Source organism: Lates calcarifer, linkage group LG9 (assembly GCF_001640805.2).
Source record: "Lates calcarifer isolate ASB-BC8 linkage group LG9, TLL_Latcal_v3, whole genome shotgun sequence".
In the NCBI taxonomy this organism is placed as follows: Eukaryota; Metazoa; Chordata; class Actinopteri; family Centropomidae; genus Lates; species Lates calcarifer.
The window spans coordinates 6,869,267-6,896,891 of NC_066841.1; the positions used below are offsets into that span (position 1 = coordinate 6,869,267).

The following is a 27,625-nucleotide window of genomic DNA, read 5'->3' on the forward strand; positions in this document are numbered from 1 at the left end:
TAAGCAATGATTCATCTCTTATCTCTCACATACAATAACCCACACTGTTTCTGCAATGTTTAGCCCAGGGTAATCACATATTGTACATTTGTAAATAAAATAAATAAACAGAGGTTCATAAGTACATTATATTGCAAGACTGTGTCACTGCTTGGCAAGATCTTCTTCCGCATGTGTGAAAATAAGTTTGGTAATATGTACCTTTACACCTGCATAGTTACTCAGTGGGTAGCTGGTTACAGTCAATATCACATTTAAACTGATGTCCTTGCAACTAGCTGTCTATATGTCCTCACTAGTGTTAACCTCTGTGGTTAAAACTGGGACAAGGATGGAAAACTAGAGCTGATAAATAAGAGCTGATCTATGACAGGCTTATTGTATTTTTTATCATCTATTTTTAACCAAGAATGTTCCATTTCCGATCAAGCACAGAAACAACTATGCAAAGGTTTCTTTTTAACTCTACTCAGTAGGATGCTGATGTGTGGATACAATCTAAAATTTTTACAAAAGGAAAGGTCTGGCAGGGAACACTAACCCTTGTAGAATACAAAAATCTGAAGCAGTTTTTGTTTTTGTGATGTTAAAGTATTAATCCAGTGATTAAATTAGATTTCCGGTCTTCATTCGCACTAGTTGACAGGATGTGTAATTTAAGTTTCATTCAAAATATTTCTCGCTGACAACTCTGAATACATGATGATGCACATGATGTATGTGAGGTTAGGCTATGTGGGTGTGCAGCAGCAGCCACACACGCAGACACAAACAAACAAATAGCCAAGCTGCCACATTCTGACAGCAGGTGGTAAAACGCTTTGGACCAACTTCTGCAGATCTCATTGTGTGGTGTGTGTGTGTGTGTGTGTGTATAGGCACTCACACTGTTAATTGTCAGCTCAATGACCTCGAGCCAGCAACAGTTTGACAGTAAACAGCCAAAGGTGAAGCTAAGTGTTCCCGCTCGACTCTGTTGTGGTAACAAAACACAGTTCCAGACAGAGACGGAGACATTAGCAGCATAAACACACACAGCTCTGGCATTCATCTTTAAAACATTAAAGAAGTCCAGTGACCCCTGCACAATGAGACCACTGGTACTTTCACCCTTGTTGTCTTTGTGTAGTAGTGTACCATTTTGCAAACAAATAGTTCTGAGACCTCATGCAGAGCCTAATCTAGTTTGCCCATCTTATTAAAATAAACACTATCCTAAAGTGACTTTATCCAGCACATGGGACCTTTGTGTGTTCAAATGTGACAATGCATTAAGGACATTAAAAGAGGAAAGAGATACTGTGAGAGAAGGCTGATATTACACTCTGTTCCTGTTGAGATGGACATTTTAATGTACCCTCGGGTGGCAGCTGAAATGCAGATTTTTTTCTCATCACACAGCCCTGAACTGATCAAAGGGCACAATGCTCACATACAAGATTTACAGTGAACTGTAGTTAAAATAAAATCTAATAGAGAAGCAGAAGTCACAAGGCAGATTTTTTGTAATTTAAGAAAAAAAAAGAAAACTGATCGAAATGCTCAGGGATTGAGAAAAACAACCTTGCTCCTTTTCTGTATATGGTGATATGACTGTCAAACATCAGAAAAATCTTTTTTGTATATGCAAATGTGTAGGTAACGGAATAACTTACTGAATTTAATGAGGACTGTAGTACTCTTGGCCTGATGGTATTCACCCGTATCAAAGACTGTTTTCCTGTGAGTAACAGCTGAGTTTAGAGTTTATGTGTGTTATGTAGAAACTATGTCCAAGTGTGGGCTTACGTGTTTATTTATTTGTTGTAGCTGTGCTTGGCAGCCATCTCACAAGTCTCTTAGAAATCACTCTCCATAACAGAGCTCCACTGGCTGTTGAATGATGTCTAAAAATACGGTATCACAAACTGGCTCAGGGAAGAAGGGCTATTTGAAGAGTGCTGTTGTATGGTCTGACTAATCTGATGAAGTAGATGTTTTTATTTTAACTACAAAACATTATGAGTTGCAGTTTGAGAAGAGTCAGTGCACATAATAGTGGTATGCTGTATTCCTCTATATCATTTTAATTGCTCTGTAAGTACCTAACCTGTTTGTTTTCCCTCCTCAGTCCAAAGCCATGCGCGAGCGATGGCTCCTCCAGGGAATGGGTGTGGAGGAAGAGGAGGCACGGCGGAAACAGCTGGAGCAGGATGAAGAACAAGGGAAGAGTCTGGAGGACATGATACATAGGTAAGGTACATTCACTGTTGGGATTTGGACTTTGTTTTGTCTCTGTGCTCATTTTTGTGTCGCTGCTTATGTTGGATTTTTCTTTCTGGGATGAACGTGCTGCAGTTTGTTGTAGGATGTAATACATTTCCAGTACCAGTGTGATCAAACTGATAGTGAACAGATGTTATCACATCTGTTTTCATTACCAAGCATCTGCTTTTCTTTTCCAGCACTATGTATTCTTTCCTAAAATACCAAGCATATCTACTGCTTGGCTTTTCCTCCAGTCTTACTGTATGTTTAGTCCTCAGTTCTGGCTCAGGTTTTTACATCCTGTCCTCATAGTCCAAGTTGGAAATACTAAAAACACTCAAACCACCTTTTTCCACCTGTCCACTGATCAGAATATATTAGATACAGTATCTTCATCACATCAAATCAAATAACTGGGACTTTTAACTTTCTCTAAGAACATCAACAATAGCATACTTAAATTACATCAGCCATATTTGAGGCATCTAACCACAGTCCCAGTGTAGAGCTCTAATTTTGTGAGACTAAATGCCGCTCAACACAATACACACTCACACTGCAGTGGTGCACACACTGTAACTTGAGAGGTGCTCTGGAATCTAGCAGTTCTGTAACCTTAGACCAAAACCTTCATTTCTCTTGTGTACTGATGTGAAAACAAACACCAGGAGCTACTGTATGTACTACGAGCTACTGTGTGTAAGTTCTCAAAAACAGATATGACAAAAGCTGACAAGGGAGGAAACAGGTGTAGATAAGTATAGATCACAAGGAAAAAACAGATGAGGGAGAAAATGAACTGGAGGGAGAGAAAAAGGAAACTCATATAGCAGAGAGAGGAAGTTACAAGACATACAAGTGAAAACAGGGTGTAAGTGGTAGAGGAAGAGTCTGATATTGAGAAGGTTGAAAAAGAACAAAAAAAAAAGAGAGAGAGTGATGTGATTCTGTGTGCACTTCCTGCATTTGTGCCTCTGGGAGGAGCTTCCTGATTCCTGTCAAGCATTGCTGTGAGATAGTCACTTATTCCCCCTGATGAAGTTGGGGCATGATGAGATCATCGGTGCTATGAATAAAGTGTCGGGCAGGTCTTGCCAACGTGATGCTTTGCTACAGTCAGTCATGAGTGTTTTCCATTGGCGGGGTGTGAGAGCCGGGCTGGGCTGCACCTTGTCTTCTCTGAAACAGAACAAACACAGTCTGAGGAGATTTATCTGATTTCTCCTGAAGGGGGAAAGTAGCTAATTGTAGTAATGAAGTGAAAGCTGCCTTTTATTGTTAAAGATAAAATTGCATGTGTATCCAAACTTGCCTGCCTTTTGGTGGACTGGTGGTTATGAAAAACAGTCAATATGTTTGGCAGGGCCCTGGAAAGATGCTGACTTTGCCTAATAATGTATGCATCTACTGTACATGACAAGAATGCCCTTGAAAGTTCTCAAAAGAGGAGGGGGAGGGGAAGAGGAAATAGGATTTTTCCTCAGTGTGTTTTGGGCAAGACAAATTGTGAGTACACAGCCTAAAGCAGTAAAGACTGTAGGAAAGAGTGGAAGGAAATCCAACTACATATAAACTGCTGCATCAGGGAAAAATGATTTTAAATTTTATTTGAGGAAAATTCTCGAAAGTGGAGTGCAAGATGGAGTGTTTTTCAACACTTTCTGCCAATTCCCAGCAGTGGGAGTAAAGTTAAAACTAATCAGCCAATGTGAAATGCAGATTTCTTATTTCATATTTCATGTATTTGAGCAATGGCAGCCAGGGCGCCCCCCGAAAATTAGACGCGTGGAGAGAGGTACAGTGAGTCACACATGCTTTCCACCTCCTCAGCTATCAAATCTCTGCATGAAAGACACTCTGTTAGCCAGCCGCTACTGTAACTTATCACCAGCTCCGAAATAACATCAACATCATGCGTCGTCACGAAAGCCAGGCTAACATTCACCCCGGTATAAACAGAACAGCTGTGAATGGTCAAAGAGAGAGCATTGTAGACACCAAGTACAGTTGTGATTGTGGAGCTGCTGCGTGTGAATCACTTCATTCAGCTGCTGTTGAATGGACCTGTTGTCTGATAAGTCTGTTTCAAAGAAGGAATAGTACAGTTTGTGGTTTTATTCACTTACAAAAGCAATTAAAACCACAAAGATAACTCTTCACTGTGCTGCGCTGTTTTTTGTTTATCGTGTGGGTTCACTTTTTTTTTTCAGTGTAGGCTTTAAATCATGTATATCAAAAGACAGTGAGAAGAAAGCAAAAGCAGTTTGAAATGGGAATCAAAATCATGCTGCTGTAAAATACTGTATGGACAGAGTCCCCTAAACAGCTTTATGGCATGGATGGCCTGAATTAATTCTGTATTTTCAAAACTTAGAACCCAGAGGTAAAGGATCAGTTCGCACAAACACTGTTAGCCTCACTCTTGGTGGCTCAGAAAAATCCTGAATGTGGTACTTTCCAAGCTTTAAATCGAAAAGTTGGTGGAAGCTTTGTGATACAACCCCATCAATAAAAACCCATCCCTTGTTTCATTTTAGACACAATTATGCTTACCTATATATCAGTCATCATCTTGAAAGCCAATCACACTCACTCACTCATTTCATATCCTGAACCCTTTCTCTGCAGACCCAATGTTTACTAAGGATCAGATAACCTGGTCATTTTCTTGCAAGTTTATACATAAGCAGAAGTGGTGTTTTCCAAGCAATTAGTATTGCGGAGCAGGGTCTCAGATGGGTGCTGAAAATTGCTTCAAGAGGAGCTCAGCTGTCTGGGATTAAATTCTCAGGGCTTTCGGAAAACAATCTTGTCCGGCGGGTAAAATAAAGTCACAGAGCACATGTGTGGGAGTCTTAAGGAGTGCCCTCAGTCACACAAATCCTGAACTTGAAAGGCCATAACAAAATCGTTTTACTAAACTACCTCAAAATATCGACCTTTGGAAGAGATAAAGTCTACATTGTGAAAAACTTTAAAAAGCTGTCATTCATTTGGGTGTGATGTCACGCTGTGAGGACAGGAGATATTTCTATTTAGATGCTTTGGACAGTGATAGACTGCTCACGCCTGTGTGTGTGTGTGCGTGTGTGTGTGCATATGCGTGTGTGTATGCGTGCATTTCAGGCAGAGGGTGTGGCATCTATATTTACACTCTGTGGGACAACATCCCAGAATATCACGTAACCCAGGCAACCAGAGTCTTTCCACTACTGATAGGGACAGAGGTAAATAGTTGGGACAAATGTGGCATTATCTGTGTGTGTGTGAAACCGAGTGTGTGAAAAGCCACAATTATATATAAACCTGGATCTCCATGAAAACTACACCTACCTCCACCTATAAACATTTCTGAAACAGACTCCACTCAATGAAGTTTGTAACTGAAAGTACAGAAGCCCAGACGTCTTGTCCATCCTACTTTTATGGCTGTTAGACTAATAACACAGGCACTAGTGGACACTTTAATGACAGAAAGTGACAAAGACAAAGCTGCAGCTCTTTTATAGATGCTCAAATCGTTTCATGCACCAGAGAACACATAAACAGGAGTGAGAGAAAGAGGAGGAACAGCTCTGTCAATGTAAGAGGGGAAAAAAGGAAAAGCAGCAAGAAAGAACAAGAGTCCCTTCATATTATTCATACAATTATGCAAACTTAATGGAAAACACATTATAAAAAACAAAAAACAAAGACATACAGACAACAGCAGCGTCTTTGTGTGGTATTCTAAGTGCTGCCTGCTGTTGACCTTAAACTGGAAATCACATAAAGTGAGGGGGAAACAGAGCAACAGTGCAATCTTTGTGCAGGCTATTTCATACAAATACCTAAGGTCACTAACCCCATCAAGCACAGACAGAGGAAAAGAAAAAAGAGAGGCAGTTTGTGTGGCAGTCCTCCCTGTCGTAACCCAATGTGGGGAACTCACAGAGCGACAGAGTGAGCGAGAAATAGCAGCCATTGTGTGCAGGAGGAGATGCTAACTTTGCAGCCTGGAGAACAAACAGACAGAAGGAGACAGAATGAGAGAGCGTGGCGGCAACAGTGGTAGTTTTACAGATATCCCTATCATTACATGGACAGGCTAAGTAAACAGAAAGAGAGGGATACAGTGGCACAATGTGGCACTGACCCGACCCATACCCGCACTGTGCTACTTTTGGATCATTGCTTGTTTCACGTTGCACAGACAGCTCCGCGCAGATGTTGCCATCATTGTAGGGGAGCAGTGTGGTTTCTGCACAGCACGTACCGCCACAGCTACAGGACAAAGTTTCTCAAGAGAAGTGACTGGGAAAATGTTGTTTAAAACATGCAAGTTTGCATTTTGAGGGAGCTCAGTTATATTTTGCAGCAGTGACAGAAACTAGGCCAATGCAGCAAGATGAGGCCATGTGTACACAAAACTATACAGCACTTGCTCATACTTAACATACAGTATACTGTATGTATGGCACATGTGCTTACCCATATCAATAACTGTAAGCAGGTCTAAATCCATACATAACAGGCCCAGGCTAACTTTTTCCCTGTCTCCAGTCTTCATGCTAAGCTAAGCTAACCTGCCGCTAGCTGTAGCTCCATGTTTCCTGCACAGACACAGTGGTGTCGATCTTCACTTCTAATTCTCAACCAAAAAAAGTGAAAAGTCAAACTATTCCCTTAACTTTTTTTGCAGCATATAAAAAGTTATCTTCTTTTTCTCCCTGTTTATGTGTGTGCTAAGAATATTATTCTTAATTTCCCTTGAGTCCTGCCACTGCAGTGACCTTATTTCTCCACAGGGGATCAATAACGTTTCATCTTACCTCATCTAACTATCAATCAATTCCCAGACCAGAAAACCTCTTAATTATAAACTGTGCTGGACAGACAAATGGAGTCTGTATGATACATGAGGTCCAGCAGGAAATCTGACTATAGCAAACTATACTTATTGCAACAAGCCCATTGAAGTGCCCTGTATCGTGTTACATAACGTTCTAAGAATATTTGTCTTTCCTTGCAGTGGCAGTATGAGAGCACATGTGATGCAGTTCAGCTCATTTTGCTGTAGTTCAGCTGTGTGCCGATGTAGTTTATAGAGTCTACCTGCCCTTGTTTCTGGGCTTATCATCATTTAAGAAACTATTTTAGCTCGAACCAAATACATGTGCATACAAACTAGACTGCTTCAAAGTTCAAAATTAGTCGTACAAAGCATGTGACATATCAGACCAAGACACCATTTTAGGATAGACCGGATTTCAGAGCATGACACAACCATGTGTCATGTTGGACATTTACTGTAGATAAAACTATCAGATCAAACAGAGCCTCCTGTTTCTTTTTAGCTCCAAACCAAAGTCTCACTTTACAAGAACTATACGTGCTTGGTTCAAGTTTCCCATGAATCAAAACCCTCATACATTTGGTATCTATCTTGATGTCAAAACAAATCTTTTCAGGCAAAACAGGATGTGTATACAGTGGAATGAAAAGGTACTGTACTCCGTCATGGAAGCTTGTTCGAACAAAATACAAATGTCTCGTCATGCCTTGGGGGACAGTGGAGTGTTTATGATCTGGCTTTTATCCATATATGCCCTCTTTTTGTGTTAATTTTACAGTCTTCTAATTTGAGCCTATTAAGCTGTTCCTCTCAGTTAAAGTCAGTTTAAATGAAAGAGTCAACTAAAGGCTTAAAATATACAATTAATTACCAGGGTAGACATCAAACTAATTATTTTTGCTAATAGAGATTGAATTATGTTACACCATGACGATTTAGATGCGTATTTAGATTGCAGCCAGAGCAGTAAATATGTAACATTATAGTACAAATGCTAATGCTTCTTTTAGTAGAGTATCACAGCCTCAGAACACAATGTAAAGTGCTTTCAATAGAGCTTCTCAGGGACTGAGCTGGGACTTAAAGACAGGTCTACTATCAATCAGAAACTCGAATATTGTTATTTAAGCCTGCTGAATGTGTTAATAACACCAAGTGCCTTCACTTTAAGGAGGTAAAGCAAAACACAGTATGATATTATGATAGACAGTAAAAGTGCTAGCTTAGCTATGTAAGTGCACATAATAGCAGAGCTGAAACATAGCAAAGAGCTACTTCTGTATAGTTTGTAAGTGATGACATTTGTAGTTATAGTCCACTACATTTCTCAGTGAGATACTAGACTGCGATTTGTTTAACACTTAGTTGATCTTAAGTAAATTATAGCTTAAGCAGTATTTTTCATGTAACGACTACTGCCACCTCCAATGGGGTAGCTGTGGCTCAGGAGATTGAGCGGGTTGAAATGTCCTTTGGCAAGATACTGGACCCCAAATTGCCCCTACCATCGGATATGAGTGTGTGTGAATGTGTGTGAATGGGTGACTGTGACAAGCATTCTGAGTGGCTGTTAAGACTAGAAGGGCGCTATATAAGTGTGGTCCATTTATCATTCAATTTAATGGAGAACTTTGGGTGTATAGATTAGTATCTTGCCCCGTCATGTTGCCCACAGCCCAATCTGTAATTTATCTTTATGTGGGCTTTAAACTGTAAACAGTGTTACAAATGAAGACCTGGGACAGATATATAAATAATGTATCTATTTTAGTTTTGTGTGTGAATTTTAATCACCCATGTCAGAAGTAGGAAGGAACACAGAGGCGTGTGAACAGCTACTGTATTTGACTGGGTGAGCAGTGGATAAAAAAAGATCATAACTTGAGGCCATGATGATGATGTACACTAGGCCTATATGTCCTCCTGAGTGATGTGAATTTAATTTGGGAAATTGACATGGCCTAACAGGCTTCACTTTATTCACTCACCTGGCCTTTGTCACTGAAACAGCAGGTGCTCCTTATCTGTTTTTGTGCCAAATGTCACTCTTCACATCCTGTCCATGATCTGGAAAACACAACACCACTCAGGACAGAAACAGGAAGAAGCACTCCATAACAGCATATAAATCTCTACCTTTGTGTATTGACTTCTGAAAATGCAGACAAATATTGGAGTGTCTGAGTGTTTCCTTTTTTCACATTGCCATGAGTAATTAACTGTCCTGGATTAAAATTCACATGCAAACCTCTTGATCTGGTACATGTACATGAAAAACTTCAAGACAAGAGCTGAAAGCAGTACCTAGAGAGCAACTTTGCTACCATCACACACAACACACATGAAGTAAAATGTATAAATAAACACTCGTCTTCACAGTGTGGTTAGACCTTTTCCTCTTTTATACCGTCAGTCTGTCATTGCTCTTGTCTGTCGCTGTATCTCTAACAGTCTGTGTGTACATGGACTTGCCCTCATGCACACACACTCACACACACATACACACCACATAAAACCAGATGTCTGCTCTTCCTCCTCCTACTGTATGATGTGGAAAGCAGTTGCTGCCCACCCAGTTGTATCCATGGCAACTGTCCTGTGGTTGGTTGACAGGGTGGGACAGTGACATCACTGGTCTCTTTCAGGATTGCCACAGAGATAGTAACACTGCCAGACATGGAAGTAAGAGGAAAACACAAAGAAAAGAGTAGAGAGGATGGAGGGACAATGTGAGGTCATGGCCACACCTCACACACACAATATGCGCGCGCGCGCGCACACGCACACACACACACACACACACACACACACACACGCAAAAGCCAAACATCCTATTCAGCAGTACTGAACAGCCACTGAGGAAATGTGAGGTTTATTAGATGGTTTTGCAAAACTAGACTTCTTTGGTCTGTAGTTTGGGTACATACAGCTGTTTATATACTACTTATAGAGTATGTTCTGGCATTTAAATAATGAACTACTTCTAATAATCTTCATGCATGCTTATTTCGGTGTTGTTACCCAAGGAGGGGTCATTTAAAAAGCAGTTGCATCATGTCACTTCACTGTCTGTGCTCACAGTTTTGGTTTGATCACTAGAGGGTGCCAGACACAAGCACGAGCAATATCATCTTTTCTCAACACTGTGGGGCTGGCACAATCAAAGACACACACAGTCTTATCCAATATGATAGTCCCGTGTAAAATGTTGTTTTACAAAGTGTGTGATGTTCTGAATTTATTGAGAGGTGTTGATCCAAAATTGGAATCATTTTTGGGCTACAGTTTCTTTCTTTGCCTTTGAACTTTGGTTCCTACTTTTCTACATTACCATTTCAATATCCATTTCGTACTTACACTTTCTTCCTAAAGTCAATATGGCCAATATTTTCACAGTAGGTACCACAGACACAGAATGAGTCCATAAAGGAGTACAAGTGTGACCTTCATCAGTTTTGACAGCAATACAATTTCTTCAGATGATATTGATGATAATATAAGTGATTGACAAGGATTCATGTGCAATAGATGCTGACATGATGTCATGCCCCGTAGGATCCTTAATAATACAGCATCTAAAGGAGTAATGCAGTAGGATGGAATACCTGCATCCTCCTCCGGTCACAAATCTTGCTTATTGTCCATTATGGCAAGACCTCATGCAGCACACAGGAAGCACAAGTAAAATCCATTTCCTGCCAGAAAGGGAAAAAAGGAAATGAGGTAGGGAGGAGTAGGGAAGAGTAGCCACACAGGAGGGAACAGTGGTTGAAAAAGACACGGGTGAAGGTAAAACAAGGCACAACTGAGGAATCTATAATCTACTACCCCACCGACACAGTTACTGACAAACACTGTTTGTGTGTTCGCAGTTAGTTGTTTGTTTATTGGAATATTAAGTAGCAAGTAGCACCGTACTGATATGTCAATTGTGGGGCATGTCTAAGTGGACAGACTGAGGATTTGACATCACATGTTTACTTGAGTTAATTTTACACCATTGCTGTCGACAAATAAACTTCAAGTAGTCTACTTAGATAAACTGATTGCACATTGTAGTGCAGTCCTTGTAACTCAATCCAGGGTTGGGTAATTGTCTCGGATACCAACAAGGCTAGGATTAAATACAGGATGTGCAGTCCAGCAATACTTTACCTAGAAATAACCTGTCTGACCACAGTCATTACTTCTAGACCTCAAAATAAATTTAGATATAAGGTTGGAGAAAATGCTCAAATCTTATTGCTAGAAATATCAGTCTAAGTATCACTGTTGTGATAAGTGACTTTGATCTGCTTAATGCCACCCCAGTATGCTATACGTAAACAAAATACATTTTTCCTCAAGCAGCTTAGTTGCTATCAAGTTCCAGTCGAGGCCATGAGCTTGATATGCTGCATTATAACGGACAATACAAGCCGATAAGATGCTGGCAATCTTCAGAATGGACAGTGGCTTTACAATAGCTGTTCTGCAAGTTGCTATATTTGTTACATTCAAAGACAATACACTGTTGTTTTTGAACACACAGACCCTTGAATCGTCTGATTTCAAATACCACTGAACAACCCCAACTCTGGTGATTATTTTGATCTAGACAATGGCTTAAGGGCAAAGTTAAATGATGCCAATTTCATGATAAGGTCTCATGGTCTGGTCTCATGCTTTACTTCAATTTTCAGATGTAAACAAGATTTCATATGTAAGCACTGTGTGATTATGTTCAGCGGAGACAAACAACAGTGACAGATGAAGCAAATAAAGGCTTTACTTGTTACCGCACACTAACCCTACAGCTGCTCCAACCCATTACACAACCTCTACTGCAATGTGCACTTATACAATATACCATTTGGCTAAGATGTCTGGATAAATACATCAATTAAGGAGGGTACTTGATCCTTATGGTTATCAGAGCTCTGAAAACAAATGTTTCTAGCACCAGTTCAGTCTTGAGGTAGCTGTATAACATCCAAACATCACACAGCTGAAGATGAACACGAAAACACTGGCAGATGGCGACGTGATGAGTGTAAACTAAACTTCAATGATCAGCTCCAAGGCACCAGGTTTTCCGGTTTCTTTTGTTTGAGCCAAAAAAAAATCCAAAAATATCTCTGCAGATCTTTAGAAAATCATCACAGTTGACAGTTGAATTGGGCCTATTCATGCTTCAAACGTGTGCTTCAGATAAATGGCCCCTAAATAGTACACAGGACAGTGTGTACTAGTCTTTGTTCATGGTCACTGATGCTGATATGATGAGTGCACTTGATTTTGGACCACTGTGGGAAGACCCACTGTTTATGACATTGTTATGAACCATAATATCTCTTTAACACACACATGGCCACACACAGTGACACACAAATTCCTTGTGTCCCAAAGGAATGGGTTCTGAAATGTTGTGAGCGCTGGCAGTCGGTGAGGAAGCAACCCTGGTCCTCCTCCCTGACCGCTTCCTAGTATTGTTGTTACATCCATCTCTTAAATATCCTTGTGAGCATGAATGTGTGTGATCTTGAGTGTGTACACAGGCCTATTTTAAGTGTAGTTTCAGGATTGGTACCGATGTCTTGAGACTGTCCTCAACAGAAAAAAATGATGGAATTGGTTGTTCTTAAAGGACAGAACCTTTGACCATAGAGACCATGATTCTCTATCTGTCTCCTAACAACAGTGTTTATTTCCCTTGACCGTGAAGGTGATTTTTTTTTTTCCCTCAGTAATTTGGGATGGCACTGACAAACTTTGCTGTGTCTCTGGAACTGATACAAATATGGCCGGACTACTTCAAATCAAACTCAGACTTCAACTCAGATCAGGATTTAGGTGATTATTTAAATTCCAAAAACTACACACAATGATATCTACACCTTCCCCAATAGGACTAGCAGTGCAGGATATAGTGTAAGAATCATGTAAGTCAGTCCAATTTCACAGAGCAACTCATAATTAAAATATTATATTGAGAAGAACATGCTGATGGAGGTTTTTCCATCAAGCAAAGCTCTCGGCCAGATGGTTGTCCATGATCCCCCATCTCTGTCTGGTCATTTCATGTTTTCAGCATCTGGATTGTATCCAACTCAAAAAAGGCTGGTGTAAATGCACCCAAGAGTCACAGAGAACAGTCTGAACCAGGTGGCCTGGGGCATATTTGAACCAGATGATATACTGTACAGTTCAGAGTAAATACATCTGTTTCTGCAAGCAACATCCTAAAGCAGAAACATGTATGAAGGACATGGATTGTTGCACACTCAAGTACAAATAATAATAAATATAATGTGTTTAAATCTTATTGGGATGCAGTCTAGATCCAAATCTGCTCCCGTCATGTAATCCCGTTTTTTTCCCCTCTCAGCTTGTTTGGGTGGGAGTTGGTTCCCTAACTTTTACCTTCAAGTGGTGTTATAAAAGAGCACAGAGGGCAACAATCTTCTTGCTTCTGCAACTTTTCAAGTGTCCTGACAGAGGCTGTTCTCTTACTCTTCTGTGTTTACAGGCTGGAGTCTGAAATCGGCGCACTTGAAAGTGAAGAGTCTCAGATCTCAGCCAAAGAGCAGGTTCTACGAGAACGCCTGAAAGAGACAGAGCGTTCAATAGAAGACCTGCAGAAGGTATAAGAACATGAACTACTTGGAATCTTGGAAAACTGCTAAGCTACTGCTGGCTATGAAAGAATCATGCTAATATTTAAATCATTCTACTCTATCTAGTTAGTACTGACCTTACTATTGTTTAGTAGCAGCACTTTGTTTTTTTTCTTATATATTAGTTAGAGCAAATAAAACAGTGAAAAAGACATGGAGTCTTGTATAGATCTCTGGCTGCTAATTAAAAACACAAGTGTGCTAGATATAAATGAGTTTGTGTTTACAAAACAGAGCTGTTAAGTTTTAATTGCACTGTAAAACATTAATTGAAAACGCACTTGGCATAATACATCATATTGCCGCAGATGCTAAATGTTGAGAGGAGTAGCTCCAACGCAGGGTTAGGATTACAAATGGAATTTAATAACATTTACTTTTCAAACACAACTGGTTATTTTAAAGTGGTGACAGGGGATTGTAATCAATGAAAAAACAGATCATAGGAAAGGAGGAAAGATAGAAAGGGTTTGTGGAACAGCGCTCTGAAATATTATCCCCTTACTAAATATATTACATTATACACTGTGTATATTTTTTTTGTGATAGAAAGTCTTGAGTCATCACTATTTTCAAAATGTCCAAAAAAGGATCTCTACTGTGGCTCATATGAATTTTCTCTTGTTTCTCTTTCAGAGTCTGATGACCCAGGATGGAGGTATGAGCCATGACACACACACACACACACACACACGCACCACCTCACTGGGATGGTGTCCACCCCTGAGTTATTGTTGTTTCCCAGCAGTGGGGTCCCTCTCTCTCTCTATTTCTGTACATATGTGTGTGTGTGTGTGGATAATAGTCTCGCTGAGGCAGGAGAGGCGCAGGCCAGAGCACGCTCCTGAACCCCCAAACACACACTCAGTCATACCCACAAACACACACATAGACATAAATGTACCTGCACACAAACACACACACATACACTAAAATGTGCACATACACACACAGGCCCCGGCTCAGCGAGACTATTGAAGCTCACACACACACAAGGCCATGACTCTGCAGCCTGCAGTCACTGGCTTTATCCCCCCCTATTCACCAACAAGCCCTGTAAGCCCCTAAAGCTTTGTTCCTGATATCACACACACACACACAAAGCAGCAACAAATACACACACACACTTACTTCTGCTGTATAAGCACTGAACCTCAGGGGTGCTAGAGTTGCCGTGGACACGGAAACAGACGAGGAGAGTTAGATGGTGTGTGTGTTCTTGTGTGTATGTGTGTGTGTGTGTGGAAATGGGGCGGGCAGGGTCACTCAGGGGTGTGGTTAGCTGCTCTGTTGGGGGGCTGGGCTGTATGTGTGTGTGTGTTTTTGTGTCAGGGTGTGGTTAGACATCACTGAGGTGTGTGTATGTGTGCGTACCCAACGTGCATGAGTGTGTATCAGCATGTAACTAATGTTAGAGTGTGTATGTGTGTGTGTCTCTCCCTCTCAGCCTCTAACGTCCCTCTGACCATGTGTCATTTCCCCTCCTGTGCTCCTGCTCACTAGATGCCACCTGCTGCATGTCCACCCCCCTCTCAGACTGCACAGACCCTGATCCCGACCACCTTGTCCTGGCCACGCAGCCCCGGACCGGCCCACCTGCCTCTGGTGAGCACGCCATACCAAGACCCGGTAAGACAGAGGGGAGGAGAGGAGGGTGAGGGAGGGGGGAGAGAGAGAGAGAGAGATGGGGAGGGAGGAAGGGAGGACGGTAAGATTTTTGGGCCGCAGCCAAGTTGGATTATAACCAGGACAAACTCACACGCACATGGAGAGTGGACAGGCACAGATACGCACACGTTTGCACAAATTCTGTAAAATCTCATGTAAACATCAAAAGGTACACGTCCATGTGAACCAACACAGACAGAATGGCATATTCTTACCAGTGTGTATCCACATATACTGAAAGCACATGGACATCAGGCACCAGATCAGTGTCTGCTGTTGCAAAGTTTGCGTTAACAAATAACTTATTTTTATTTGCGAAAATTGTAGATTTACTGGTATTTGTGTCAGTATTGGAATTAGTATGTAAGTAAGTATGAGTATAAATCTATTCTTATTGGTAGCAGTATCATAATCTGTAGTGAAATCAGATTAGCATTTGGGAAAATATTGATATTACTATAATCTGCATTATAGGATTACTATTTTTTGTTTGGTTTAGATTACTTTTACTTATAGTAATGCTAGTACACTGTATTACTGCATTTAGTTTAGTCAGTTTTGGTACTAGTGGGTTTAGGATTTGTATTTCACTCTAAATATTTGTGTTAGTTTAGTCTGTATTCTTGGTAATAGCAACACAAGAACAGTTTCTGTTCATATCTGTTGAAAGAAAAAGCTAAATGTTTTGATAGTTAAGAGCCTGAGAGCTTGTGTTTAGTTCATCATCTTTGTTTCTTTGTATTTAGTGCTGCTGACTTTGCACTGGGGAATAGCGCTACAAAATAAAAGCTCAGCTTTAGGGGCAGAGAGTTCTTGTATAGCAAATATTGTCACAGATTACATCATGATTAATTGAACTTAAAGAATCAACAACATGTTTTCAAAATTATTTGTTTAGTAGTATACTGAGTGTAGCGCAATCATAAGTGACCTAAAAGCACAAGATACCCATGTAATTAGAAGCACCATCTATACTTGTCCTCAGTAGGTTCAGGCATGATGAAGGAAGGTTACAAGTAAGACATTTTTTTCTACTTCGCTGACTTGCATCTGTGGTTTGCTTCTCTAATGTTCAGGTAACATTTTCTGTCGTGCTAATCTGATTAATAGCAGTTTGAATAAGAAACTCATAAACTCATCAGTTTTTCAGAGAACACTGTGTCCACGTCCTCATGCTTCACTCCCTCCACCTTTTCTTCCCAATACCCCCCACCCCCTCCCCAACCCTTCACTTTTCCTTCAAACCCTTCTCTGCACCTACCCCTCCCTCCTCCCTGTCTCTCCTCCCATTCACTCCCCTCTACCTCCCCTCCCCTCCCCTCCCTTCCCCTCCTAACAGCAATGTTTGCCATGGAGATCAACGTGCAGCATGACCCACAGACTGGCGAGCAGCGCATCCTGTCAGCCAACCGCGTGAGCCCATTGGATGCGGCATCACGTGGCGTCAAAGTTTATGACGATGGCAGAAAAGTGGTCTACGAAGTCACTTCCTCTGGGGGCGTGTCCACCACCACTGTGGAGAATGGTTGGAGCTCTGCGCAGGTCGACCAGCTCATCCAGCGCGCTGCTAGACCTGTTGTACGGGGAGGCGATGGTGGGAGGGGTCAGGTGATGATGACCCCAGCTGCCCCGCAGGCCTACGTTTCCCCAGCTGATGTTGATGATCTGTCCCCGCCCTCCTGTGCCCCACCATCCATCCCTTCAAGCCCTCCAGCCCAGGTCACCCTCCAGAGGGAGACCCGGCTGGGCATGATGCCCCCCTCTGCTCCTGTCACAACACAGCCCGGCTCCTCAGCCCACCTGGGCAACGAGCTCACCTCCCCACCTCAAGCCAGCACAGAGCACCCCATCACCATGGTGTTCCTTGGCTACCAGGACGTTGAGGACACGAGCGAGAGCAGGCGACTGCTGGGCTTTGACGGTGCCGTAAAGGCCGAGGTGGTTCTGATTGATGAAGACGACGAGAAATCGCTGAGGGAAAAGACGGTCACTGATCTATCTGTCATCGACGGCACGGCGGCTGACCTCGTGTCAGGGAGGCCAGCCACGTCCGAGGCCGCCAGCACGGAACTGTCATCTGATGGCCGTGAGCCCGACAGCACCTCTTCGCCCCCTGCGAATACCGACGCCAACACGGCCCCCCCACCCGGCCTCACCCCTGCCACAGGTACAGACAAGAGGAAACGCTGCGAGTGCTGCATCCTCATGTGACTGAATCTTCTCCCTCTTCCACCCTTTTATTATTACCCACAACACCCCTCTCTTCTCCTCTGTCTCTGGATGGTTACTAACAGAAGCCCTGCCTTCCTCCTCCTCTGGACTCTGATCGGCTGGCACACACGCACACACACATGCTCTTGTCTGACCTTTGACTTTTTACATTATCCCTGCTACATCTCTGCTCTTTTGTTACCCACTCTGTCAACATGGTTGCTCAGCCTTCTCACCTCCCTTCTCCTGCAACATCACAGTATATATCATAAATTCAGATTGACATCATTATGCAGGTTTTAAGCTGTTGTCATGCTGCTATATTTATGGTGAAATCAGACAGACAGCTGGAGAAAATTAATGTTTCTTGTGAAGCAGCTTAAACCAGCTAACATAGACCTCCAGTCAGTGGTCAGTAAGACTTTACGGACAATCAGTCACATTGCCATGCTGTCTAACCGAACAGAATGTTTGGCTTTAAGGACAATCAACCAGATCACCACCTTGGATAAGCCAGTTTATAAAACATTCAAAAAGACAGACACAGTCTCATTTATTTTTTTAATTTCTCTACTCAGTCAACCCTCTCCTTTAGTCTCAACCCTCTCCTCAACAGATTCTCCCCTGTTGTCTCCAAACATGCACATGTACACAAACCACACACCCAACCTACCAACTCAAACAAGCCACACCCCTTTCTTGTACAGACTCTCTGACCAGGACAGAGAGGAGGGTACTTGTTGCCTTGGTTTCTTTATGTGCCTCTTCATTCTTCCACACTGGTAGTCCTAACAAAAGTTAGCGATAATTAGACGTTTCTATTAGACTCTTATTTCAGTTTGCTGTTGTTATCTGAACATTTTCTTTTCTTTTGAAACCTAAAAGGCCATTGAATTGTTGGGACGCCTGTTTCCGTGGGAAACTGAGGTTTTTGACACTGTAGTTTGTAGTAACAGGACTCTCTCACTCTTTCCCTCATCTCTCTCTCTCTTTCTCTCTCTCTCTCCTCTCTCTGATGTTTTCTCCATTAACTCCAACTATTCCACTGCTGAGGATCTGTCTGCATTTCCACCTATTCTAGTACTTCCTAACTCAGCAGCCAATAAGAAGCAGAGAAACACCTTTTGGCAGCCAGTAGGATCTATACAGCCAACTTTTCCAGTGTGTCTAAAGGCTATAGAGCACAGGAAGCTAACGGCAGCTTAATGAGTACACTCGGGCAGCAAGGGAACACACATTTGCAGCTATGAAAACAAACTTGGGTTACCACTAAACAGCCTGGGCACAAAGATGTGAATAATGAATATTAACAAGCACTACCAGGTCACTAAATTACAACTTTGACAGCTGTGCTCAAATGAGCTTTTAGACAAAGATTATGTGCAATTTATGTTCATCTTTTTGTCCACTAAATTCACTTTGCTGCTGCAGAAGGCCACCAGAGATCCATTATACTCTTTAGAATTCAAAGAGACTGAAAACACTGCCAGCTTTTGCTATAGTCACCAGCCAGGCCCTGGTTTACAAGGGTGCTACAACTAATGTGGCCTGGGTGTCATTATAACATCATATATATTACACTTTCTAGGCTGGTTTTCAGAAAAAGCTCTCAAAAGCAGTAATCATCCTCATTCTGTGGAATGATAATGGATGCTCTGGAAGGATTTTGCTTCATTTCAAGTGTCTTTGATGTTTCATTGAACACAGAGGATGATGATGCTTAGTGTGCATCTGGTGAGTTGATTTTTTTTTTTTTGGAGAATTAGTGACAACACTGTACACTATAGAGAGATACCTGTTGTTAGACTGAGATCAATAAAGTTACATGGGTCAGACATGTGATTGAGGAAGACATTCGAACATTTACAGAGAGGCTAGAGAGGCTCTTCAGATCCAAATAATACATTTTAGAGGTGTTTTGTGGCTCAGGCATGTACCATTGATGTCCTTGGTTTCTTGGGTTGTAATATGATTGATTCACATCATGATGAAAAGAAATAAAACTGAAAAAGTGCCAGTGAACACTTCACTAACTTAACGTAATGGGAATGGACTGACCTGAAGAGTCTCAACAACACTTTTTCAGGGTGCACTACCTTTTCTTTTTTTCTCTTCAGCTATTTGTTTGACTGCTTTACTGGCTCTGGCCCTCAAACATAACATCTGTAACATAACATCTATAATGTGTACTAACTCTGGTTATGGTCATACAAAGAATGAAAGACAAAAACAATAACCCTTGGCAACAAACGACACATTTCCAGCAATGAAAGGTTCTTTCCTTACATGGCTCTGTGCACAGCTGTACAATCCCACCTCTGAACTTTCCTGTCAGTGCAGAACTATAGGTCAGCCCTCAGACATACAAGCTTTAGTGTATTGGCCACTGCTGCTGTCAGTCAGTCCAGCTGGCTGTGTGATTGGCCACCACCAGGCCCCACCGGGGTCTGATTTCCTGTGTAGATAAAGAATGTAAATATACTCTATATTCTATTTAGTGATGATTTTATTTTCCACATCTATATAGAGATCTAGAGATAATTCTGATTATTCTGGGTACTAGACATTGTTCTGATGTCCTACAATGCCATATGATGACTGTATGAGTGCACAAACGAGAGCTTTGTATATTTTCATTCTCTAACTTCACTGCTTTGCTGTGTGTAACCTCACGATTAACAACCCCCTCCCCAACCAAGACCAACTTCTCTGAACTCTTGGCGGCTGCTCCCACTCCCTGACGTGTTAGGGTTGGCCTTGAAGGCATCTGAAGATCTCAAAACACTGTGCAGAGACAGCATCTTATTTAACCATACTGATGGATTTGCATGGGATCCCATTAACTACAAATCATGTTCATTTGACACTTTTGCTGACTGTTTTCCTATGACACATCCCCAGGCAGCCATTGCTGTCCATTCAGTTAGGTCAAGCCTTACACTCCACTTGTGATTTATCTGAGATTGCCCAAAGGTACTGCAGCTTAGCACTGAATGGTAGTGCAGCCACAAACAGGAACCTTCTTGGAATGTTAAAGCAAGTTAAAGCGTCACTATGTAACTTCAGTTGAGCAGCGACAAGAGTGGCCTCTGCAGGCACAAGTGGTAATCACAGGATGCTATATTGCATGATATTCTGTAGAGCTCCGAGGGGTTGCTAAATTAATTACCGAACTAGCCCTATGCACTTCTTGCAGGAGATTGTACCCACTCAACCTTAGTTACACAGTGCAGTAGGGGGGTGTTAGAGGCAGGGAGAGGTAATGAAAGATACGCCACTCTCCCTATTACATGTCAGTATACCAATCAAATGATTTTTGTATAATTTTAAGGTAAAATAGTTGCATAATGTTTTAAGATTCATTAAGACATCTAAAGTCTGACATTCACCTAGAAAATAACTATTTCACTGATAAGACAAACCAAACCAACTGAAACACAACCAAATTCACAATGTCATTTCTGCCACGTCCATGTTTGTACGTGTAGTTTGTTCTCTTGGTTAGATTTTACTGCAACTGATCTCATGAAAAAATGCCAAGAAGGTCCCTCTGAGCAGTATAACACAGTTACTTTTCCTTATTTAAGTTATGTGCAGCATGCAGACTACAAGGTTCATGTATGCCAGGGACAATTACTGACTTTGTCCAGTTCAGATACCCAGATTAGCCAAAACATATTTATTGCATGACTGTTTGACTATGCAGAGAAGTGTATTCTGGAAGGTGCATTGTTAGTTTCCCCAAAGCGTGATGCACACACACAATGTGCAATGAGCAAATAAGCACTTACTATATGTACTTACAAAATACAGTCAAAATCTCAAAAACATTTTTTTTTAATGAGAAAAGAGCAAGGCGGAGTTTAAGTTGATGGAGCCTGACCAATCCAGTTTGCCTGTTTGGGTTTTTGATGTAATGCAAGGAGCTGTAGGAGAACAACAGAGTTGTTGAGTTTACCAGCCCCACTGCCACACCTGCAGTACTCCTCTTACTATGTAGGGGTCTCTCTTTTTCTCTTTGTCTGCCTGCCCTCGTGGTTGTATGGACTGTTAAAACAAAAAGGAGCCATTTTCTATTGTTCACACTTCTCTCTCTCTTTCTCTTCTTTCTATAGTAATGACAACTCACTCTGTCACATTCTCTCCCTCTTTCTTTCTCTCTCTCTCTCTCTCTCTCTCACTCTCTCTCTCTGATGTCTGTATCTTCTCTCTATCTTTGGTCAATAAAGCTGAGTTTCTCCAGTGCCCCCCTGCCGTCTCTTGCTTGTTGTTCTTTCCATCTGCCTCTAACATTCACTTTTTCATTGGCTGCTGACAAAAGAGATCACAAGCTGTTCTTACTGCATCCCTATCTGTTATACTACCCACTGCCACTAACAAGCACACACATGCAGTGACGCACACGCGCACATTTTATACTTAAATTCAGGTGAGTGTTTTCAATGACCACGTTAGACGCATAAGAGTTGTTTGTTTAAGTTTAACATAAAACTTTGTTTAAAGGAAGCTGGTGTAAAAGACTGGCTCAGCACAGTATTTTCAAAACCAAAAAAAGGATTAAAAACAATTGTGGTCAGTTGAGGCATTTGCAGTCATGTTCTGCAAAGTTGCACCACAGCAACAACCACAACGATCAAAATCAGGTTGTACACTGTTCTGTCATACAGTACAGTATGTTCTGTGTTTGCCAAACACTATAAATCAAACCTTTTATTGCACAAACAACCTAGAGCAAGACTAAAACCCCGGTCACAGTGATTTAGAAATCAGAGCTAGGTTTACACAATTACTGCTTTGATTCACATAGACCTTCCTTATTGAGAGTATGTTATTATGTAGACATTAGGCCTTTAGTTTCATAAAATTCACTGATCTTTTTTGCTACCAGTGTTAAATACATGTACATGTAACAGTACGCCCTAACAATAGAGGCGCTCTCATCCAAGCATTAGAATGAGATTGAAGCCTAAAACTTAACTGTGGGTATGTTACCTCTCAACATGGGTAAACTCCCATGGTACCATTATGCTCTTGCTGGAGATATTAAAGGCAAGAATAAAGGATGGCTCAGCAGTGAGGCAGATGCAGTGCAAATTATGCTCATGAAAAATTGCTCTAATATTACTACAAGATTCCTGTAGGGACTCATGCTGTGTCTGTGGCAACTAATGAATTTTACACACTGCAAAAAATATTAAGCAGGTATGACCATAGCAAGGTAAGGACTGTAAGTATTTAAGAAGATATATAGAAGAGGAAGTATGAAGAAAGATAGATTGTACTTACAGTAGATAAACAGATGGTTGGATCAGTCTAGGAGCTCCCATGCCCTTGTTTTGCAGGAACCCTGAGGCGCCCCCCTGGTATCAATAGTAGGTACTGCAAGAAATCATGCAACAGTTTACTAACATTGTCACTGCATGCATAGTCTTCTAACTTTACTGATACCACTGATGTATGTATGTATGTATACACAATACACTATCCTGTTACAGAGTGTTACAGAGACTCCTTTTGCATGTAGCAACTGAACTATCACTGTCATCTTTCCTTTAATAATAACACACAGGTTCTGGGAACGGGAATCACACAAACATGACATACATTTCCTCAGATGACATAATACAAGGAGATAAATGATTATATTACAGATGTCATGACAACAGGAGGACTAGCATTTAGGTCACGCACATACAGACACACGCACTCTCTCCAGCATGCAGGATGGGTGTGCTTTCTGTCATAATAATAACTAATTGATTTATCCTTTGATAATAACAGCCTGGTGTCTTTCACAGAAACAGTGACTGCAGATAATTATTACACACTCTCATGCACGCACACTCATGACAGGATGGCAATATGTTATCAAGACTGGAAAACATCATTTTGAGTATGCATCATAGCACATAGGCTCCTTGTCCAGTCTAATCTGTACTGATGAAGTAAAACAGTCAGAATCAGAGAATAATAATAAATGACTTCATGGTCTAATCTGATTATACATGGTTTCCTCCTGTGAGTCAAACTTTACATACAAACAACAATAGGACATAAATCCTTAAAGCAGAAATTAAGAAACAGATATATTTTTGAGGTAGTAAATAAAGATGCAACAGAAAAAGTCAGCTGAGCTACTAAATGTACTGTGATCCTGAATTTCGACATACAGTATGCCGAGCTACAAGACAGCCAAGTCTCATTTTCCTGGTGACCTTTGAGTAGGTTTAATTCACGCTGCTGATGCTACTAATACTGCTGCTGCTATTGCAGCCACTACTACAACTAATACTAATACTGTCACTAGTGTTCCTATTACCAGAGTTGGAAGAACAATTTAGTTTTTTTTTAAGAAGCAAAAAAACAATATAAAAATACTTCTACTTCTTTACAAATTAATTATATGGTTTGAATATTGAGTCTGCAAACCACCTAGGAGCTATAGTTAAATATGAAATGTAAATAAATGCGTATAATAAGTACAAAATGTTAAAAAGTACAAATGTTCATTCTGAAATGTCTTCTTCTTCCTCTATTTCTACTGGTCCTGCTGCCATTACCTCTATTATTTGCGCTACCTACAGTGGCTGATAAAACAGTAGAAGCATCATAGTAAAGGCAGTATAATAGTAACTAGTAACAGAGTAGTGAAAGCAGTTAGAGTAGAAACCAGTTTTGACAGATTCACATCATGCTGTTATTTCAGCTGCAGTGAGTGTAGGTGTCAGGAGGTTGAGGATGATAAGATATGAAATCGGATGAACTTGACATTTCAAGGTAGAACTGGGTCAGTGAATCAGCTAAGAATATGACAAATATGAAAATACAGCCAGAGAGTGCAGTGAAGACTAAAGATTTGTGGTCTGTGTCAAGCACATGCTGACTGAGAGAATGACTGAGTCAGAAAACACCACAAGGGCGTATGTGCAGGTTGTGCAAATATGGATCACTAGCTTAATTTATCATACTTACAGCACATATATTTACAGGTCAGGTGTGTGTTTGCATCATTAGTTTTTCAGTGTCAGATTTGCGCATGGAAGACAGATGGATTTGCATGTTTTCACTTCATTTGCAGGATTGCATATTCCATCCTGTTGCGGCATATGAAACTCCTTTCAAAATCAGATGACAAGCCAGAGGGCTGTTTTCATAAATTTGCGAAAAATGTCATACATTTTTCACAGATAACAGTACATTAACATGATTAACATGGTCATACACAAAGGCAGTTCACTGTAATATTTATAGGTTACCCACAGGTACAAATAAATATGAAAAATGATGATGATTAACAAAGTTGACAGTGGTAACAATAAATCAAATTTTGTTTTATCACAGGCTACAGCCAAAAACCAGAGGTTGTCCTGACAACAGCAAATGGCTATCAAGCTCCCATTCCAACCAGACATCCTCACACTGCCATGGTGAGTAGAGTGTATGTGTGCTACTCTGTTTTTATGAAAATCGAAAATACCAACTATGGACAGGGCAAGATTTTCTGCAAGATATTTCTCACATAATGATCTCACATTTGTCAGAGAGCTCCATTTGACATCAAAAGAGTAAAGGACTATCTGTCTGCCAGGAAAGCTTTCATGATGTGGTTATAAGAGGGGACTATCTGTTCACCTTTTACAGGGGATTACAGGCTTCCAAGAGGCAATTTCCATTATCCATTTTTTGGGTCTATGATTCACTGAAAATGATGTGTGTACTATAGGTGGGTGTCTAGCTGTGTGTATGTCAGTGTGGTTTGTTTATTTTCTTTTACTTAAATGGGAGAGCTCAGAACACGATAGTCACAGTTCTAAGAGCATGTGGGCAAGTTGGGACAGGGAGTTCCTTTGAACTGGATAAATCTTTATGATACATGTCTTGCTTTAATATCGCTGCTGTCTACGTGTCAGCTGAGTACAGAACATTCAGGCTGATAATGTGAAAACATGTATATTTTTCTAGGCAAGGCAGGTTTAGGGGAAAGTGGGCAAGTCAAGAAACTGAGTCCCAAAATAACTCCTTAGATTCCTGAACGTCACAGATTGATGACCTCCATGTTAGAACATCTGAGGCAGTTTTTTTCCTTGAGGTAGTAAAGAGCTTAAGTTGAAAATGGGTTTGCTTTGTGAAATAATCATTTGTTTTTTTCCATTTGGACACAGAGAACTGCATGTGCTTCCACAGACTGCAGTGTGCTAAGATGTCCCTCTACACTGTTTCTATAGTATTTTTATAGATACCCATTTTTATGATACTCAGTAAATTTTATATGACCTTACTGCACTCTCATTTCTATCTGCCGTCGTACCACTATAATATTTCTAAAAGGAACATATAATGAGTCTGAGGTACTAAATAGTCCATTTATAGCGACCTTACTGTACTTTTGGGCATTTAAATCTACTATTTCAATTTGATACAGTATTGTAATATTTTTACTGACTGTTTTATCTGGTCATTCAGTGCAGTAAGCTTCAAGTTTATGGTGACTACATTATTCCCATACGGTGCATCTGTTTTGTATATCAATGTAGGATTTCCCAAACTTTCTACCCCACAACACCCATTCCATTCTGTGTATCCTGTATTCAGCATTGATAACTAATACATTATCTACACATAACATTGCATCAAATTTTGTTAACTGATAATATGTTCTATAAATAAAACCACAGCTTGCAAGTTAACAAGGTGAAAATGAGGTTTAAAAAGTGCAATATTCCTACTTTCAGAAAGCTAAGTATACGGCCTCTTGTGGTGACGTTGAAGTCATGCGACCGTTGTGTAGTTCGTGTATAGCCTAGCTAGCTTCTAGAGATTGTATTTAGACTTAAAAATGAGAAAATGTGTGTTTATGTGTAAAGTTTATCCCACTAAACAAAAAGTTTAAGTATCATAAGTTTATCTTTGTGACAGAGCTTATTTTCTGCAAAAAATAAGTGGTGACGGGGACGAGGGTGGCACTAACTTCTGGGTGCTACAGGAATGACATTATAGAAGTCATTCCTGTAGCACCTCTCATAACCAGTAACCAAACTTTGTGCGTTAAAATCTGTGTTTTGGTGGAGCATTAATTATCCTTAAGTCAAACTTAACTTGTACTTAAGTACAGTACTTGAGTAAATGCAGGCTAGCTTACTTACTTACCAACATAGCCTGTTCTGGAGAGTTCGGAGTTTGCTTTTGTTTCCCTGAAAACGCCACCTGAGCACATTTGAGAGCGGCGTGGTGGTGGTGGGGGGGGTTCGAGCTGGAGGTGGACAGACAGGGGGGTGGGGGAAACAGAGAGGTGGGGTTCAGAAGCAGGCCGGGGGGGGTTAGGGGGGTGCCTGCCTGGACTGCAGTCAGATTGTTTTGCAGCTGAATAAATGAATGAAAGGCAGTACGACGGTAACCTGATCCGCGCGGGTCGGCCTCATTGTGCCTGGCTGCAGCTCGCTCTGGCTGCTCGCTCTCCGATTGTCTCTGGAACGGGACAGAAAAGACTCCCGGGACCTCGCGAGCCCTGCATTATTCAGCGCGCGTGCCTAGAAAAAAAAGAGAGCGAGGGAGAGAGAGAGAGAGAAGGGGGAGAGGAAGAGGAGGAGGAAGAGGAGGAGGGAACCGCCGGTTGGAAAAGCTGGCGCGTAAAGGGAGCTCAATGTCATCTCAGTTAGAGGCTGCCGTCACCGTTATTATCGCTGCTGAGACCACACGAGCATCCGATCCGCTTTCTCTCCTCTCCGTTTGTTTCATTTGACATCCCGTGGCTGGTGGTGCAGAAGCTGCGGCCACGTTTTTTTCCGAGGTGCCCCCTGAAGAAGAAGAAGAAGAAGAAGAAGAAGAAGACGACAAAGGGGAAAAACAGAAAAAGAAGTAGCGGTCAGCAGGACGGGTACGCCTCCGCCGTTAAAAAAACTAATCCCGATTATTAGTCGCTCGGAAGGAGCTCGGAGGGATTTGCTACACGCCTCTCTTCACACAGGTAGACTGAATGAAGAAAGTATTGCTTAAACATAACAGGATGTAT

The 27,625-nt window shown here is 41.3% G+C and overlaps 1 protein-coding gene and 1 long non-coding RNA gene across 8 annotated transcripts in view; one reads left to right on the forward strand and one right to left on the reverse strand.

Annotated features, from left to right (window-relative positions):
- Nucleotides 1-27,625, forward strand: part of LOC108886025 (A-kinase anchor protein 2) — a 75,870-nt gene that overhangs the window by 22,568 nt on the left and 25,677 nt on the right. For 3 of the 5 annotated variants that reach the window (XM_051072827.1, XM_018680625.2, XM_051072828.1), the window contains exons 4-9: nt 2,111-2,232; nt 13,590-13,704; nt 14,374-14,395; nt 15,241-15,366; nt 16,745-17,572; nt 24,958-25,043. In XM_051072827.1, coding sequence (XP_050928784.1) covers nt 2,111-2,232; nt 13,590-13,704; nt 14,374-14,395; nt 15,241-15,366; nt 16,745-17,572; nt 24,958-25,043 — 1,299 coding nt within the window. The remainder of the gene's footprint in view (nt 1-2,110; nt 2,233-13,589; nt 13,705-14,373; nt 14,396-15,240; nt 15,367-16,744; nt 17,573-24,957; nt 25,044-27,625) is intronic. The other 2 variants (XM_051072829.1, XM_051072830.1) reach the window with 2 other exon arrangements.
- LOC108886028 (uncharacterized) lies at nt 2,241-27,488 on the reverse strand. 3 transcript variants are annotated; one of them, XR_001961338.2, is made up of 7 exons: nt 27,012-27,488; nt 26,764-26,866; nt 22,903-22,995; nt 10,687-10,776; nt 9,588-9,748; nt 9,070-9,148; nt 2,241-3,426 (listed from the first exon to the last, which is right to left on the reverse strand). It is a non-coding gene; the product is annotated as an uncharacterized LOC108886028 (long non-coding RNA). The 3 variants fall into 3 exon arrangements; XR_001961340.2 differs by lacking the exon at nt 2,241-3,426 and adding an exon at nt 4,984-6,242; XR_001961339.2 differs by lacking the exon at nt 10,687-10,776.